Below are 18,899 nucleotides of genomic sequence, written 5' to 3'. Positions count from 1 at the left end.
AGGCCCCAGAATTGACATCAGTACATGCAGCCTTGTCAGTCCTGGAAAGCCCTCCTTATTAAAATCTTGGGAGGATCTAGAAGATGCATTGCAGAAACTTCGACAGCATCTTCCAAATCCACAAGATCTGTCACCTAGAAGGACAAGGGCAGCAGATGCATGGGAACAACACCACCTGCAAGTTCTCATCCAAACCATACACCATCCTGACTTTGAACAATGTCACTGTGCTTTCACTGTCACTGGATCAGAATCTTGGAACTCCCTTTCTAACACACTGAATCCACCTGTAACAGACGAACTGGTGGTTCAAGAAGGGGCTTGCCACCACATACATTGTCAAAGACATCTGGGGCAACAGATGCTGGCCTTGCCAGCGACACCCCATGAAAGAACAAAAAACCTAGGAGAATCCCACTGAGCTGAACAAAGGAAGAAAACAAGAGGATGGTATGGTCGACTCTGTCAAAGGCAGCAGAAAGTTTGAGGACAGGTGATGCACCACAGTCACACAGGATGCAATTTTTGACTTTGTTGGGGCTATTTCAGTGGTGTGACCGAGACCAAAGCCATCTTGAACAGATTAAAACATGGAGTTGCGCGAGAGATGTGCACACATTCGGGAGGTGCCAACACGTACACGAACGTCGGGGAGGGAATCAAGGATTGAGATTGTGCAGTAGTTTGCGAGGATGAAGTGATTGATCATGGGAGAGATACTTGAGGAAGGGTAATAACAGTAATAAGAGTGTCTATACTGGAAGGGATGGAATAATTTATGCCAGCTAGCATGGGGGCACTGAAGAGAAGTTGGGTGATTAGCAAGTAATACAAAAAGGGGGTTAGGTACTTTTGGGCGCGGCCGTTTTGGCGCCAACCGTTTTGGCGCCGGCTGTTTTGGCGCCGGACGTTTTGGCGCCAAAATAACATTTCTTTATTATTAGCCTCAGGTGAGTTGGCTGGTGCGGGTGCGTTGAGTTGGGTGCTGGTGCGTTCTATCACCATCTGTTTATATATTGGCGTTATATATTGGCATTATTGACGTTTTGGCACCAAAATAACATTTCTTTATTTGTGAATTAGCCTCAGTTGAGTTGGCTGCTGGTGCGGGTGCGTTGAGTTGGGTGCTGGTGCGTTCTATCACCATCTTTTTATATATTTTGTAACTAAACCAATTCGCATACCCATATGATGGCTGAGGCAGTATCAACGAAACGTGGTAAAGAAAAATTTGTTCATAACGGATTCCTTTACGTCTTTGACAAAACAAGCAAAGGTGACAGCGAAGTGAAATTTTGGCGTTGTGAGCAAAAAAACCGGTGCAAAGCACGTCTCCATACTAAAGCTGCAAACGTGGTGAGGCAGCTGAACAGCCATTCGCATGATGCTTCTGCTGCACAAGTAGAGGTTGCACTCGTGAAAACTAAAATAAAAAAGAGAGCACAGGAAACCCTTGAGGCACCGACTGTAGTTGTTAATGAATGTTTGACAGACATATCCCAAACTAGTCTACCAGCCATTCCTAATATATCTGCTTTGAATTTGAAAACATGGATGCTATCGAGTACTTGAGGAGCCTTGCTCATAATTACCAAATGAACTAAACTAAAGGTTTTTTAACTTTAGTTTTTAACTAAATGAACTAATTTAAGGTTTTTAACTAAATGAACTAATTTAAGGTTTTTAATTTACAATAAAGATAAAAGAATACATGAAAGTGTTCTTAAATTTGAAAATTTGAGTACTTGAGGAGCCTTGCTCATAATCACCAAATGAACTAAACTAAATGAACTAATGTCGTCTGCGCCCAAACGGCTGCGCCAAATTGGCTGCGCCCAATTGTCCCATGGCGCCCAAACGGCTGCGTCCAAACGGCCGCGCCCAATTGTCCCATCCCCCACAAAAAGGGTTAAGAGCAGAAAGTTGCTATCATGGACAAGATGACTTTCGAGAGGGTTGGGAGAAATGCAGTGTCCTATACAATTCAGCCCACTATGTACTATGTTTACCGGGTTCCCTTTTAACCTGCGAGTTCAATCCTCAAAAATGCTCTGATTGATTTGTTGGACACTATTTTCTTATCATAAAACTGTGTTGACATATTATGATTTTCCTGACAACTGATGCCAGGCTAACTTGCCAGTTACTTCCTATTTTCTCTCGTCTCTCTCTCCCCTTTCTTTAATAGAAGTGTCAAAGTTTACTACCTTCCAATCCAATTGGGAACATTCTAGAATCTAGGAAATTGTGCAAAATCACGACAAATGCATCCTTTATCTTTGCAGCCACCTCTTTCAGAAGCTCAGGCTGTAGGCTATCAGGTTTGTCAGCTTTTAGTCCCGAACTTACAACCCTTCATGGTTATTTTCTCAATCCTGCGAAGTATCTCTCATATTTGTCTTTTATGTATTTCACAAGTTGGCTTGCAAGCAGTCTATAAAATTTAGTGTATGAATTATAAAAAATAGTCTATAATGGAAAACTACACATTTGTTAAAATATGCTCAAGTATTTGACCTTTCCCTTGTTTTTAAAAGTATTTTTATTCCAAATTTTCAACATTTTTGCAATGTACAACAGTAACAAAACCCACCCAACACATTAAACCCCTTTTCCCTCCCTTCTCCAACCCCTCCCTCAGCAATCAACGGCAACCAATTCTCTAAAATGCAAAAAGAACAAACCCCAACTATTGTAGAACCCATCACTCCCAATTGAGCAAATTTCACCTCCTCCAGGATCAAAAGCTCCACCAGGTTCTCTCTCTCCCCCCCCCCCCCCCCCCCCCCCCCGCCATGTCGAGGTACAGAGTGGAGAAGCTGACCTCCACCCCAACAAGAACCACCTGCGAGCAATCAGCAAGGCGAAGGCTAAAACATCTGCCCCCGCGCCTGTCTGCAACCCTAGCCACTCCGACACCCCAAATATGGCTCCCAGGAGAGTGGGCTCCACATTGACATGCAGAACCTCCGAAATGGTGCTGAAAACCGACCTCTAAAACCGTTCCAGCAAGACCAAAACTTATGTACATGGTTTGCAGGGTCCCTCCCAAATCGCTTGCAGACATCCTGCACCCCCTCAAACAGCCTGCTCATCCTTGACTTTAAGTGTGCCCTGTACACTACCTTCAGCTGTATCAGCCCCAGCATTGTATACGATGTTGAGGCAGTCACCCTCCGCAGAACCTCATTAACGAGAAGGCAGGCACTATTGAGAAGGATGGGAAGACCTTCCTCGCAAAGTCCCGCACCTTTATGTACTGGAAACTCTTCCCCCATGCCAACCCAAACCTCTCATTCAGCAACTCCAAGCTCTCAAACCGCCCTCTCATAAATAGACCATTCATCTCCCTAATTCCCTTTTCTTCCCATCCCCGGAACTTCGCATCTTTTCTCCTCGGCTTAAACGATTTCTCCTGATCAGCAGCCCCCCGCCCCAACCTGGCCTCGCTCCCAATCTAAAATGCTGCCGAAACTGCGTCCAAATCTTCAGCGTGGCCGCTACCACTGAATTCTCCGAAATACTTCCCTGGGGCCATTAGGAGTGGTGCTGTTGCCAGCGCCCGCAACTCTGACCTCCTAAAAGAGCCTGCCTCTATCCTCACCCACAAAACCCCCACCTCCCTATTCCATCCCTGAACGTCTCTGCATTCACCGCCTAGTAATAATACATCAAATTCGGGAAGTCTAACCACCACCCCCCTCCAATAGAACATAGAACATAGAACAATACAGCGCAGTACAGGCCCTTCGGCCCTCGATGTTGCACCGACATGGAAAAAATCTAAAGGCCATCTAACCTACACTATGCCCTTATCATCCATATGCTTATCCAATAAATTTTTAAATGCCCTCAATGTTGGCGAGTTCACTACTGTTGCAGGTAGGGCATTCCACGGCCTCACCACTCTTTGCGTAAAAAACCCACCTCTGACCTCTGTCCTATATCTATTACCCCTCAATTTAAGGCTATGTCCCCTCGTGCTAGCCACCTCCATCCGCGGGAGAAGGCTCTCGCTGTCCACCCTATCTAACCCTCTGATCATTTTGTATGCCTCTATTAAGTCACCTCTTAACCTTCTTCTCTCTAACGAAAACAACCTCAAGTCCATCAGCCTTTCCTCATAAGATTTTCCCTCCATACCAGGCAACATCCTGGTAAATCTCCTCTGCACCCGTTCCAAAGCTTCCACGTCCTTCCTATAATGAGGCGACCAGAACTGTACGCAATACTCCAAATGCGGCCGTACTAGAGTTTTGTACAATTGCAACATGACCTCATGGCTCCGGAACTCAATCCCTCTACCAATAAAGGCCAACACACCATAGGCCTTCTTCACAACCCTATCAACCTGGGTGGCAACTTTCAGGGATCTATGTACATGGACACCGAGATCCCTCTGCTCATCCACACTACCAAGAATTTTACCATTAGCCAAATATTCCGCATTTCTGTTATTCTTTCCAAAGTGAATCACCTCACACTTCTCCACATTAAACTCCATTTGCCACCTCTCAGCCCAGCTCTGCAGCTTATCTATGTCCCTCTGTAACCTGCAACATCCTTCCGCACTGTCTACAACTCCACCGACTTTAGTGTCGTCTGCAAATTTACTCACCCATCCTTCTGCGCCCTCCTCTAGGTCATTTATAAAAATGACAAACAGCAACGGCCCCAGAACAGATCCTTGTGGTACGCCACTCGTAACTGAACTCCATTCTGAACATTTCCCATCAACTACCACTCTCTGTCTTCTTTCAACTAGCCAATTTCTGATCCACATCTCTAAATCACCCTCAATCCCCAGCCTCCGTATTTTCTGCAATAGACGACCGTGGGGAACCTTATCAAACGCTTTACTGAAATCCATATACACCACATCAACTGCTCTACCCTCGTCAACCTGTTCAGTCACCTTCTCAAAGAACTCGATAAGGTTTGTGAGGCATGACCTACCCTTCACAAAACCATGCTGACTATCCCTAATCATATTATTCCTATCTAGATGATTATAAATTGTATCTTTTATAATCCTCTCCAAGACTTTACCCACCACAGACGTTAGGCTCACCGGCCTATAGTTACCGGGGTTATCTCTACTCCCCTTCTTGAACAAAGGGACCACATTTGCTATCCTCCAGTCCTCTGGCACTATTCCTGTAGCCAATGATGACCTAAAAATCAAAGCCAAAGGCTCAGCAATCTCTTCCCTGGCTTCCCAGAGAATCCTAGGATAAATCCCATCTGGCCCCGGGGACTTATCTATTTTCACCTTGTCCAGAATTGCCAACACTTCTTCCCTACGCACCTCAATGCCATCTATTCTAATAGCCTGGGTCTCAGCATTCTCCTCCACAATATTATCTTTTTCTTGAGTGAATACTGACGAAAAGTATTCATTTAGTATCTCGCTTATCTCCTCAGCCTCCACACACAACTTCCCACCACTGTCCTTGACTGGCCCTACTCTTACCCTAGTCATTCTTTTATTCCTGACATACCTATAGAAAGCTTTTGGGTTTTCCTTGATCCTACCTGCCAAAGACTTCTCATGTCCCCTCCTTGCTCGTCTCAGCTCTCTCTTTAGATCCTTCCTCGCTTCCTTGTAACTATCAAGCGCCCCAACTGAAACTTCATGCCTCATCTTCACATAGGCCTCCTTCTTCCTCTTAACAAGTGATTCCACTTCTTTGGTAAACCACGGTTCCCTCGCTCGACCCCTTCCTCCCTGCCTGACTGGTACGTACTTATCAAGAACATGCAATAGCTGTTCCTTGAACAAGCTCCACATATCCAGTGTGCCCAACCCTTGCAGCCTACTTCTCCAACCAACACATCCTAAGTCATGTCTAATGGCATCATAATTGCCCTTCCCCCAGCTATAACTCTTGCCCTGCGGGGTATACTTATCCCTTTCCATCATTAATGCAAAGGTCACCGAATTGTGGTCACTGTTTCCAAAGTGCTCACCTACCTCCAGATCTAACACCTGGCCTGGTTCATTACCCAAAACCAAATCCAATGTGGCCTCGCCTCTTGTTGGCCTGTCAACATATTGTGTCAGGAAACCCTCCTGCACACATTGTACAAAGAATGACCCATCTAATGTACTCGAACTATATCTTTTCCAGTCAATATTTGGAAAGTTAAAGTCTCCCATAACAACTACCCTGTTACTTTCGCTCTTTTCCAGAATCATCTTCGCCATCCTTTCCTCTACATCCCTAGAACTATTAGGTGGCCTATAGAAAACTCCCAACAGGGTGACCTCTCCTTTCCTGTTTCTAACCTCAGCCCATACTACCTCAGAAGAAGAGTCCCCATCTAGCATCCTTTCCACCACCGTAATACTGTCCTTGACTAGCAGCGCCACACCTCCCCCTCTTTTGCCCCCTTCTCTGAGCTTACTAAAACACCTAAACCCCGGAACCTGCAACAACCATTCCTGTCCCTGCTCTATCCATGTCTCTGAAATGGCCACAACATCGAAGTCCCAGGTACCAACCCATGCTGCCAGTTCCCCTACCTTATTTCGTATACTCCTGGCATTGAAGTAGACACACTTCAAACCAGCTACCTGAACACTGGCACCCTCCTGCGAAGTCAAATCTGTGCTCCTGACCTCTATACTCTCAATCTCCCGTACCCCAAAACTACAATCCAGGTTCCCATGCCCCTGCTGAATTAGTTTAAACCCCCCCAAAGAGCACTAACAAATCTCCCCCCCAGGATATTGGTGCCCCTCAGGTTCAGATGTAGACCATCCTGTCTATAGAGGTCCCACCTTCCCCAGAACGAGCCCCAGTTATCCAGAAATCTGAATCCCTCCCGCCTGCACCATCCCTGTAGCCACGTGTTTAATTGCTCTCTCTCCCTATTCCTCATCTCACTATCACGTGGCACGGGCAACAACCCAGAGATAACAACTCTGTTTGTTCTCGCTCTGAGCTTCCATCCTAGCTCCCTAAAGGCCTGCCTGACATCCTTGTCCCCTTTCCTACCTATGTCGTTAGTGCCAATGTGGACTACGACTTGGGGCTGCTCCCCCTCCCCCTTAAGGACCCGGAAAACACGATCCGAGACATCACGTACCCTTGCACCTGGGAGGCAACATACCAAACGTGAGTCTCTCTCGCTCCCACAAAATCTCCTATCTGTGCCCCTGACTATTGAGTCCCCAATTACTAATGTTCTACTCCTTTCCCCCCTTCCCTTCTGAGCAACAGGGACAGACTCCGTGCCAGAGGCCCGTACCCCATGGCTTACCCCTGGTAAGTCGTCCCCCCCACAAGTATCCAAAACGGTATACTTGTTACTCAGGGGAACGACCGCAGGGGGTCCCTGCACTGACTGCTTCTTCCCAGTCCCTCTTACAGTTACCCATCTATCTCCAGTCTTTGGTGTAACTACTTCCCTGAAGCTCCTATCTATGACCCCCTCTGCCTCCCGAATGATCCGAAGTTCATCCAGCTCAAGCTCCAGGTCCCTAACACGGTTTTTTGAGGAGCTGGAGTTGGGTGCACTTCCCACAGATGAAATCAGCAGGGACGCTGACGGCGTCCCTCACCTCAAACATTCTGCAGGAGGAGCATTGTACTGCCTTCCCTGACATCACCTCTAGATTTAAAAAAAAAAAACAAGAAAAAGAAAGGAAGAGCTTACCTGATATTACTTCAAACCCTGCTCCCGCTGAAAGGAAAGCAAATTTAAAGGCACTCACTCACCTTCACGACAGGCCCCTGCTCCCCAACCACTGTGGGGTGGGGGGGTTGGTTAGAGGAGGAGGTAGGGTGGGAAACACTCACGAAGTGTCTCGGGTTTAACTGTCACTTGCCAACAGCCTCTCCACAAACCACCTTCAACTTAGGCTGACCGCACTGCACGTATGCAAATTTCCCCAGAACAGCTGATCAGTAGCTCTGCTCTGCTGCCCTCTGCTGGATGATTGCCTTCACTCAAACTCCTCGGGTCTTCTTCGCAGATTCACCTTCAACTTAGGCTGACCGCACTGCACGTATGCAAATTTCCCCAGAACAGCTGATCAGTAGCTCTGCTCTGCTGGATGATTGCCTTCACTCAAACTCCTCGGGTCTTCTTCGCAGATTCACCTTCAACTTAGGCTGACCGCACTGCACGTATGCAAATTTCCCCAGAACAGCTGATCAGTAGCTCTGCTCTGCTGCCCTCTGCAGTATCACCTTCCTTTTCCTGGCCACCTTCCCCGCCCAGGCAAATGAAGAAATCGGCCTTTCTACCCCCTTGAAAAACATCCCAGGCAAAAAGAAACAGAAATAAAAATCGAGGTAAAATATTCACCTTTGCTGCCTGTACCCGGCCCGCCAATGACAGAGGAAGGTTATCCCACTTCAACAAATCCACCTTCAACCTCCCTCCCAAGATAGTGAAATTGAACCTCTGAAGATTTGCCCAATGCCGGGCCACCTAAACCCCATATTTGACGTTTCCTGCCAATGACTTAAATACTGAACACAAATCCCAATGTGCTGTGCTGATGACTGACTGTTCATAGCCATGATTCTCCACAACAAGAAGGGCATGCAGACAGCAGGCAGGCATTAATATGTTAAAAATTATAAAAGAAACTCTGATTTTCTTTTGATGATTCTACAACTATAATTTTATTGACATTGAGGGCAAAGATCTTCTGTCGAAGCATGTTTACATGACTCAATAAAATGAATAAAAGTAAAAGTTCAGAGCATGCACAGCTTGCAGTCCCCTTCTCAAAGGAACAGCTTTGATTGGAAATAATGGTACTGCACAGTATTCAGGAAATGACAGTCTAGCTGTATTTGTGCCCTTGGAGGGCTGTCCTTTTTCTGGAGACAGCCGCCTGCATTTATAAGCTGCGTACTGCTTTGTTGAACTCCAGCAGACTTGATATACAGTGTTTACTGGCATAACATGAATCAATTACAGGAGAGTAATTAACAATTAAGAATTTGTTCATTTTTTTAATACCTTGTGATTAGTTCAGATTTAGAATTTGCTTATTTATTGAACACATTTCACAGAAAATGATATTTGTTTCTGTAGCCAATCATAGGGGAAAACATGTTTAGAGTACATGAATTTCAAGGAAAGTTCTGTTTTTATTTAAAGAAACTATTGTGTGGGAGAACGCTATTACTGGTTAGGCCAGTGTTGACACATTTGCCAATATTTTTTTATTTATGACTGAGATTGACTGTTTAACCTACCAGTTCGAATTACGAGTGGAATGTTTGGAAGACACTCAATGGAAAAGTGGAATACATAATTTTTAACTGAGTGTAAAGGTCTTGAACATGAGTGGAATACGTTGCCTACTTTTCAATTCTCATTTGAGCATAGTTCTTGATACCTTCAAATTATAGACGGATATATGAATTTTGGCTCATCGTGTGACTACATCCAGAATTTTCACAACATATTAAAATCTGATAACCATAAAGCTGCATTTATTAGCATTAGATGAACTAATATTGAGACTTCACCAATAATGATGTTCTTCGTATAATTATGAAAACATTGGGCGGAATTCTCTGCAAGGTCCGACGCCGTCGTGAAACCTGGAGAGGTCCACGATGGCGTTGGAAGCCTCTCCCGGCCCCCTATTCTCCCCGAACCGGAGGGATAGGCGGGCCTTACCGGGAAACTCGGCGGCCGGGCCTTGTCCCTGGCTTCAAGGCCCGGCGCGCCAAGAATGACACCGCGGCGGCGCTTAATGACATCAGCCGCGCATGCGCGGGTTGGACAGCTCAAACCCGCGCATGCGCGGTTGCCGTCTTTGCCCTCAGCCGCCCCGCAAGACGTGGCGGCTTGATCTTGCGGGGCGGCAGAGGGGAAAGAGTGCGTCCCCTTGAGACGCCGGTCCGACGATCGGTGGGCACCGATCGCGGGCCAGTCCCCTCCCGAGCACGGTCGTGGTGCTCGATCCCCGATCTGCCCCCCCTAGGCCCCACACATACCTGGCGCGCCATGTTCACGACGGCAGCGACCAGGTGTGGTTGCCGCCGTCGTCAGAAATGGCAGGCCGCTCGGCCCATCGTGTCGGAAAAACCGGACACGCCATTTTGGGGGGGGCGTGGGAGAATAGCGGGAGGTGCGGGAGCGGACCTCCCGCTATTCTCCCAACCATCGTGGTTGCGGAGAATTGCGGCCATTATTTGTTACTTCCCATAATGTTTTCTTAAAACTTTCATTCTGAACCAGCATGTTTATTATTATTAATAATAATAATAATAATAATAATAATAATCACTTATTGTCGCAAGTAGGCTTCAATGAAGTTACTATGAAAAGCCCCTAGTCACCACATTCTGGCGCCTGTTCGGGGAGGCTGGTATGGGAATTGAACCCGTGCTGCTGGCATGTTCTGCATTACAAGCTATCTCTTTAGCCCACTGTGCTAAACCAGCCCCTAATACCAGTGAGCTGAAAAAACCATGGATATGCTATTCTGAACATTGCCTGGGAAATCAGGACAAGCTGCCAAAATGGTGTACAGGACAAGATGTAATGGGCTTTTCATTCCCTATCACTATCTGATTTTTAGCAAGTACAATAATGAGGAAAACAACATTTGTTTGGAATGAAATATGCCCAGGGACCATCTGGCTATTTCATGAGGGCATGGAAATCTCCCAGAAAAAGTGGAGATGGGGATGCGGTCAGGCTACCAGTAGTAGAAGGATGTGCAACCATTCACGGGACACCTGGGAACCACCCCCCCCCCCCCCCCCCCCCCCCGGCAGTCCAACAAAGCTGTAAACTGCAGTTTCCCCATAATAGACCACAGTTATTACCCCATCTCTGAACACCCTCCAATCTCTCACTGACTCCCACCCAAATTCTATCTCTGTTCCATTACCCCTTATCCCCCTACCCCCAACCAATCTCCAACATTCCTTCTGATCGCCAGCCCTCTTGATCCTCCCAAACATGACCATGTTGGCCCCACCTCCTCCTCTTTACTCCCAATCCCTCCTGTTCTCTATCTATATCTGCAACAACCTCTATACCAATCTACTCGTGTGTCACAGTCTCCTGGAGCATTCCTGACCTATCAGGCAGGCAGGTCTGTTAATAAAGTTGGTTTCCAAGTGGGGAATTTGTTTTGTGGTGTTCTGGATAACCTGGATCATCATTCTTCCCACCATCTCCACCCCTTCTACCTCCCTCCAATCCTAGTAAATATTGCAGCCAAGATGCAACATACCATGATTGCCTGGTAGGAGTAGCTAAAAGCAAGGCGGGAGGAGGAGGTCGATTCAGCATCTTAAACAAGTGGCACCCTGGTGTGACAAGTGGACAGGGTACGAGAACTTTGATTTGTGTAGATTTCAGAATTTAAAAATTCTGTTCCTAGCAGCACTTTATGTGTACCTACACCATAAGGACTACAGCAGTTCAAGAAGGCAACTCACCACCACCTTCGCGATGGCAACTAGGATAATAAATGCTGGCCTAGCCAGTGATGCCCACATCCCATGAAAGAGGAAAAGAAAAATGATAACTTTGGAAATAAATATTTTGTGCAAAGAACAATTAGTTAAACTGTTGTAGGCTTGAAATGTCTTGATTGAAAAATACCTCATAAATACAACCAGATGTTTCCAGTCTTTTAGCTTTCCCCACCGAACACATGTTCATTTAATGGCAAGCAGTTGGCAACTGCTTTTTTTAACCATATAAGGAAAACCTGCACACTTCTCAAGCTTACAGTAAAAATAGGACAAGTAATTTACTTGCTAATCTCAATATTATGATGTAAAGAAAATAAAGCGTAAGATTGTGCATCAAAAAGGTAACCCAAATTTGGGTGGCCAAATGTGTTTATAAGTGAAGTCGGCTGAAAGAGCCAGGAGTTTATCTGAAGCAACCATAAAAAAATGCTTGAAGAACTGTACGGTAAAAATGTTTGCAGACCACTAACTGGCTCGAATGCTTTTGATCCTTTCAAAACTGAATTCCTGTTGCACCAAGACATAATTTATTTTTTCCTCCCTTCCATTTATTGCAACTGCTGCACTTAATCTCCTCCTGGTGGTCTTGGAACCCTTTGCTGTTTCTTCTGTCAATTTGTTTCAATATGAGGCCACTGTGGGTGAGGCATCATGTGCTTATAGATTCCTCACCAGGTCTTAGCCTCAATCATTTTGTTTTCTATTCTTGCTCTAGAATTTATTGACAAAAGGGAAGGCAGTGTTTTTCCAGTGGAATGAAACAGATGATAGACCGTGACAAACTGTGAACTGACAAAAGCTACTTGATCCAACAAGCCTGCACCATTCAGTACTCCACCTCATTTTTTATAGTGCAAAGTTGGGAGTGAATGAAAAGTTAATGTTAATGCCAGTGTTAATGAAATGCCAACTAATTAAAAGATGTACTCAATCATCTGGAGGCATAGATGGAACAGATAAATCTGCCTGGATTTTATTCCTGTTCATATTAATGAATAAAGTGTAAAAAACTTAACTTGCACGCAGTAACTGCACTTCAAACGTATTTTACTGGCTGTGAGATGCTTGTGATTTCCTGAAGGTGTAAGAGGGTGGCTATAGAAATACAGATATTTTGAATGTTTTTGTCTCAATTGACATACAACAGAACAGCTAAACATTTTCATTCTTACAATTCCATCCTCGCATCTGAAACCACTGAGTTCTACAGTGAAACATTGATTCAGTTCTTCAGGTTTAAACTTGCACACGTGTCAGCAGGCTATTCCATCATGGATACCATCATAACCTGTCATGCCCCTGTCCCCGACCAGTGTCCAAACATGCTTTCCAACACATCATTGATAATTGATCACATTGTGAATGTTGGCTGATATTTTCTTCCCAAACCCATTGCCCAAGGGTGAAGAGGCCAATGGTAATAATCCTTTTACTGCTCCAGTTTAAATCTGTTAAGTCACAGAATAGCAATTGATCCCATGAGTTTCCTGGGCTTTTCCGTTCAGAATAACACATCATTTACCCAGTTGATGGAGGTTTTTTTTTTCCAAACGCCCTTGCCTGTTGGGAATGGTGCAGGAGAGTTTGGGGCGTTATAGTGCCACCTTCCCAATGGATTCCTGAAGCCCAGCACCTTAATTTACCATAAACAAGGAATGAGAAGGCCATCCACCCCAGAGCGCTGATGCCTTATTTAAACGACAAAATTCTAATCTCGGTGACATTATCGGGATGTGCAGGTAATCTTAACTCTGGACTGACTAAGGGCGGCACTGTCTTTGATTTGTAAACAAAAGTTGGTGGTAGGTGGGATCTAGGCCACAGGAGCCCAGGTAAGTTTTTTAAAAATTATTAAAGCGTTCTTGTGAAGTGGAAGTAACAGGAGTGCTCACCTTGTCCACAGAAGGACCAGCTCCAGACACACTCACCATTATCCTGGCCAGGGAGTCTGGCCACTGCAGGGACCTTGTGACCCTTGAATTTTCTATTTTGCTTGCTGGTGTCCCTCCAACAGTATAGTTGCCAGTTTTGGGTGGAGGTCCATATTGGGATGTTCGCCTGACGTTTAGCGATTAAAATCCCTCAGACAACATACGCTGGGTAGAAGGAAAAAACAATTCAAAATGTTCAAATGCCACTAGAAATCAGTAAAGTGGCCACCGGTAATACTGGAGTTCCATTTTAAGATATACAAGACCAGTTTGGATGTTTTGCTGGGCCCGTGTAATAATTTGGAACAACAGACTCACCAAGTTCAAACTCTAATCTTAAAACAAAAGACGACGTGGTGATTATGTGCCATACGGCCATGTGAAATAGGAGCAGAAGTAGGCGATTCGGACCCATGTGTCTGCTCTACCATTTGATAAGATCATGGCTGATCAGTTTGTGTTTCAAGTTCTATATATGCCTGTCTACCCTGATAACCTTAGATTCCTGTTAGGCAAGGGAATCAATCTACCTATGTCTTAAAAATATTCAATGACTCTGCCTCTACCGCATTCTGAAACAGAGTTCAACAGTGGCACAACCCTCGGTGAAAACAAAAATTCTCCTTATCACTGTCCTAAAACGGCAACTCTTAATTTTAAAACAGTTCCCCTAGTTCTGGACTCACCAACAAGAGGAAGCATCATTTCTTTCCTTGCCAACCTTGTCAAAAACATGCAAGGTCTTCTATACTTCAATCAAAACACCTCTTAACTCCAATGGAAGCAAACCTAGTCTGTCCAACATAAGACAATCTGCTCATTCCAGGTTTCAATCTAGTAAATCTCCTCTGAACTGCTTCCAATGCATTCACATCCTTAAATATGGAGACCAAATCTGCACACACTATTTGAGATGTGGTCTCACAAATGTGCTGTATAACTGAAGCATAACATCTTTACTTTTATGTTCAATTCCTCTCACAATAAAGGAGAGCATTCCATTCACCTTAATTACTTGCTGTACCTGAAGTTCACATTTCGTGGCTCATGCAGTAGAATGCGTTTTGGGGGCCTCAGCGATCAGGACGCCATTCCGATCCCTCACTACAATGGGGAGTTCGGCAAGCAGAGCTCCCCACCATAACAACATGGAGCTATGTGCTGCCTGACGAAGGTTTTTCTCTCTTCCAGCTTTAAATTTGGCTGACCAGGTTTCCCACACCTTGTGAAACACGGCAGCTAAAAAAAAAAGGAGGACTGCTGATGGAACAGTTAAGTGCCTATCCAGCACTACTTGCTGACCAGAAGGCACAGAATTACTTCCCCACCCTCCAAAGCTAACCCGTTAACCCCTTCCCAACCACCCCTTGCAGTTGTCTCCATATCACCACCGTGCCATTATTCTCCCCAGCCTGATTTCTCTATTTTTTTATTCCTCCCCCCTCCTCACTCCCACAACTGATATTCTGCCTCATCCCACCATCCTTTCAGCCCGCCTTCAGAAACCACTTGGTCTCATAGGCTAACCCTACAATATCCAGCTTCTCAATCTGGCTGGTTGTGGCCAGAAAATGGCTTCCAAAATAGCAATTGGCTGTTATTGTTAAATTCAGTAGGAGCTGGGGGAAATCCATACTTTCTGGTTTCCGGCTACTAAAATGCATCTGCCTATCCCCCATAAAGCAGGATCAATGTCAGTGAAGTATCAGTGGTGGAAATGAAAAAGAGGCTTTTCAAACCACACAATCAATAACACATGTGAGTAGTCAGGCGACTATGCTGGAATGAGATGGAGACTGATTGAGTAGTGAATTTGGATCACGTGGTAAGTTCTGCTAAGTCAAGATCTGACATAGTACCAACCTTCAGTAGAAGGGGTGGCATGGTGTACCCGCAAGCCCAAGGGCACACCCCCCCCCACCCCACACCCTTCATAACTCCTCCACCCTCCTTTCATTGGCATGGCCCCCTCTCAGGCCCCGACTCTTGGCAGCACTACCCTGGAAACCCCCACAAGTGCCAGTCTGATTGGTCCTCGTTTGTGGGGAACAGTGCTAAACGGTGCTCGCCCGAGGTCTCTGAGGCGAAGGGATTGAACCCCAAAGCCTTGGATACCTCAGGAATCTGCACATTAGAGTACTGCCGCTCTAAAATGCAGATTTGCTAAAATGTGATCGCACCCATTGTGGACGGGATTCACATCACAACGTCTCATGAGATTGCCTCCTGCTCCCCCCTCAGCAGCCATGGCACCCAGTCCCCAATGGTAAATACTTAGACCAATTCATGCCCGTGAGACATCCACCCAAGAGCATGAAGTGTGCAAGCCACTAATGATATTCAAATCCATGCGAATGACGGTTTTGCATGAACCCGCCAGCGCAGGTTTCAAACATTGATAACGCCGCCAGCCAGGGACCGGAGCATGGGGACGGAATTGGTGCCGGGCGCAAACTGCAATTTTTCCATTGCATGCCATTCTCCGCCTAATCACAATTATCGCTGCTGGCGTCACAAAGCAGAAAATTCATGTCCTGTTCTTTGGAGTTAAAATGAAACATTTGAAATGTCACTTAAAATTTACTACAGGTGATGATAATCATGTAAAAATAGGGTATGAGCTAAGAGTGTGATCCAACATGTATGTCACATAAGGATAAATCTTGTTCTCTATGATGTACATGAAATGGAATTCAACCTGTAATCAGTAAATACTGCAAACCACTGAATCTTGCACCAAAGAAAGTCGGGAAATTGATGACAGGCATACTGAACAGTTAAATGTGAATATCTTCTATGTAGCTGAGCAATCTGCAACAGCCACTTCTATCATTTGCAGCTTTTGCCAATACCTCTTTTGTTGTTCCTCAAATATGGCCACAAGGATTGGGATTTTCTTTGCTCTACATTTTGGCTTTTACATAATTTATTCAGAGACTGGGACTTGAACTACTTTTCTATCGGCCGTTCCAGACCCTGAAATTTCTGAACTCGAAGCTGCAAAATATATTTTAACCGTCCAACCCTAGGCAAAACGTCTTGTCTATTAGGATTGTTTTTCATTTGAAAGTTTAAATAATCTTAATGATGTGACTTTACGGAGGCATGCACCTGCTTTAGTTCCACATTGGGAATGTCTGAAAAGACCTTGTATTGTTAGTGGCATATTGAGGTAAGCCAGTGTTGGTTTATATTTTACAGCGTAGTATGTTATGGAGCCAGATTTTCAATCCAGACCTGAGCAATTATTAAAGTGATGGATTTCAGGATTGGTTTATTGTGAAATAATCTGTATGATACTAATCAGATACTCATTTGTTAAATGCAGAATTGAATAGAGTATTTATCCTACAAACTTCAAAACTCACCTTCATAATGATTGACTGAGAGTTTTTTGTTCATCATTTGGGAAATACATTACTTATTCAGTGTTTAAGGCCATAACGAATAGAAACAGGTAGGCCGTTCGGCCCCTCGAGCCTGCTCCGCTATTCAATAGGATCATGTCTGATCCAACATTCTGACGTTTAGAACATAGAAAAATACTAGCATTCATTAGCTGAGGGACTGAATTTAAGAGCCGTGAGGTGATGATGCAACTGTACAAAACTTTGTTTAGGCCCACGATGTTGTGCCGAACTTTTGTCCTAGATTAAGAACAAATTAATCTACACCCCATCATTCTACCGTAATCCATGTACCTATCCAATAGCCGCTTGAAGGTCCCTGATGTTTTCGACCCAACTACTTCCACAGGCAGTGCATTCCATGCCCCCACTACTCTCTGTGTAAAGAACCTACCTCTGACATCCCCCTATATCTTCCACCATTCACCTTAAATTTATGTCCCCTTGTAATGGTTTGTTCCACCCGGGGAAAAAGTCTCTGACTGTCTACTCTATCTATTCCCCTGATCATCTTATAAACCTCTATCAAATCACTCCTCATTCTTCTCCGTTCTAATGAGAAAAGGCCTAGCACTTTTCCTCATAAGACCTACTCTCCATTCCAGGCAACCTCTTGGTGAATCTCCTTTTCATCTTTTCCAAAGCTTCTACATCCTTCCTAAAATGAGGTGACCAGAACTTCACACAGTACTCCAAATGTGGCCTAAACAAAGTTTTGTACAGTTGCATCATCACCTCACGGCTCTTAAATTCAGTCCCTCAGCTAATGAATGCTAGTACACCATGGGCCTTCTTCACAGCTCTATCCACTTGAATGGCAACTTTCAAAGAACTATGAACATAGACCCCAAGATCTCTCTGCTCCTCCACATTGCCAAGAACCCTACCGTTAACCCTGTATTCCGCATTCATATTTGTCCTTCCAAAATGGACAACCTCACACTTTTCAGGGTTAAACTCCATCTGCCACTTCACAGCCCAGCTCTGCATCCTATCTATGTCTCTTTGCAGCCGACAACGGCCATCCTCACTATCCACAACTCCACCAATCTTCGTATCGTCTGCAAATTTACTGACTATCTAAATTTACTAGATAGTGAGCATTTGTGGGCGTGATTCTCTGGAATGTTTCTAAGTATGGTAGCGAGCGGGATGTGCCGCGGGCTTCCCTTACTTGGCCCAGCGAGGCCGGCAATGCTTTTCAATGTTAATTGGTCCAATTAACGATGCCCCACGGGCTTCTCACCGCAAATGGAGGCTCGCCAGCCGATTCGCCAGCACCACGCTCGCTAACAAGGCCAAGCAACACTTAAGCTGCACTTGTTCAACCAACCTGAGTCACTAAGATTCAGCGATGCGGATCTGGGGAGGCTCCTAGACGCAGTGGAGGCCAGGAGAGAGAGTTCTATTTTCCCGAGGGTCCCGGAGGGTGAGCTACATGGCAGCCAGTGATGCCTGGGGCGATGTGGTAGTGGCTGTAAGCTCCGTGAGTGTGACAAAGAGGCTTGACCTGTGCTGAAAAAAAGTCGCTGACCTACACCAGGCAGCATGAGTGAGTTGACACCAATCTCACCCCCCTTAGACTTTTCTGCCCTCACGTGAGGATCCACCTCCCCAATTCCTTGCAACCCCAACCCTTCCTTCATTCCTGTTTTCCCTTCAACCCCCTGACCCTTCCTTCACTTCCCCCCTGGCCCACCATGAACCACGTGGGTGGCTAATGATGCCTTCTCTGTGTCTCCGAAGGAAAATCTCTCACACAACCGTGGAGAGAGAACCAAGATTGGTGTCAGGGTGCCGGTCTTTAGAATCCTCATCTCCTTCGAGGAATGCGTTCAGGAAGTGGCGGGGTGGCCGAGGACAGGGCGGTCACCCACACGGAGGTTGGTGGAAGCCGCAGAGGTAAGGAACCACCGGGTTGCACCCGGAAGACCTGTCAAACGTGAGTTGTTATTGCCTTACTGACTGACCCATCCTTACTGATCACATGCCCATACTCCCGCAGGTCCTCCAGCTGACGGTGCCAGCCCATCCCGGGTGCCCCCCCTCTCCAACCTCCCAGGAGTACACCTCGGAGGGGAGCTCTGAGGCAT

At 45.7% G+C, this 18,899-nt stretch overlaps 1 protein-coding gene across 6 annotated transcripts in view; it reads left to right on the top strand.

Annotated features, from left to right (window-relative positions):
• LOC119955411 (disabled homolog 2-interacting protein-like) overlaps positions 1–18,899 on the top strand; it is a 1,014,916-nt gene that overhangs the window by 274,269 nt on the left and 721,748 nt on the right. The window contains exon 1 of one of the 6 annotated variants that reach the window (XM_038781507.1): positions 18,581–18,708. The exons of the other annotated variants lie outside the window; for them this stretch is intronic. Coding sequence (XP_038637435.1) covers positions 18,636–18,708 — 73 coding nt within the window. The 5' untranslated portion in view covers positions 18,581–18,635. Of the gene's footprint in view, positions 1–18,580; positions 18,709–18,899 lie in introns of those variants that run through there. 6 annotated transcript variants of the gene reach the window in all.

Source organism: Scyliorhinus canicula, chromosome 21 (genome assembly GCF_902713615.1).
Source record: "Scyliorhinus canicula chromosome 21, sScyCan1.1, whole genome shotgun sequence".
Lineage (NCBI taxonomy): Eukaryota > Metazoa > Chordata > Chondrichthyes > Carcharhiniformes > Scyliorhinidae > Scyliorhinus > Scyliorhinus canicula.
Note: the sequence above shows the minus strand (reverse complement) of the source record. Positions and strands in the feature narration are given on the sequence as shown.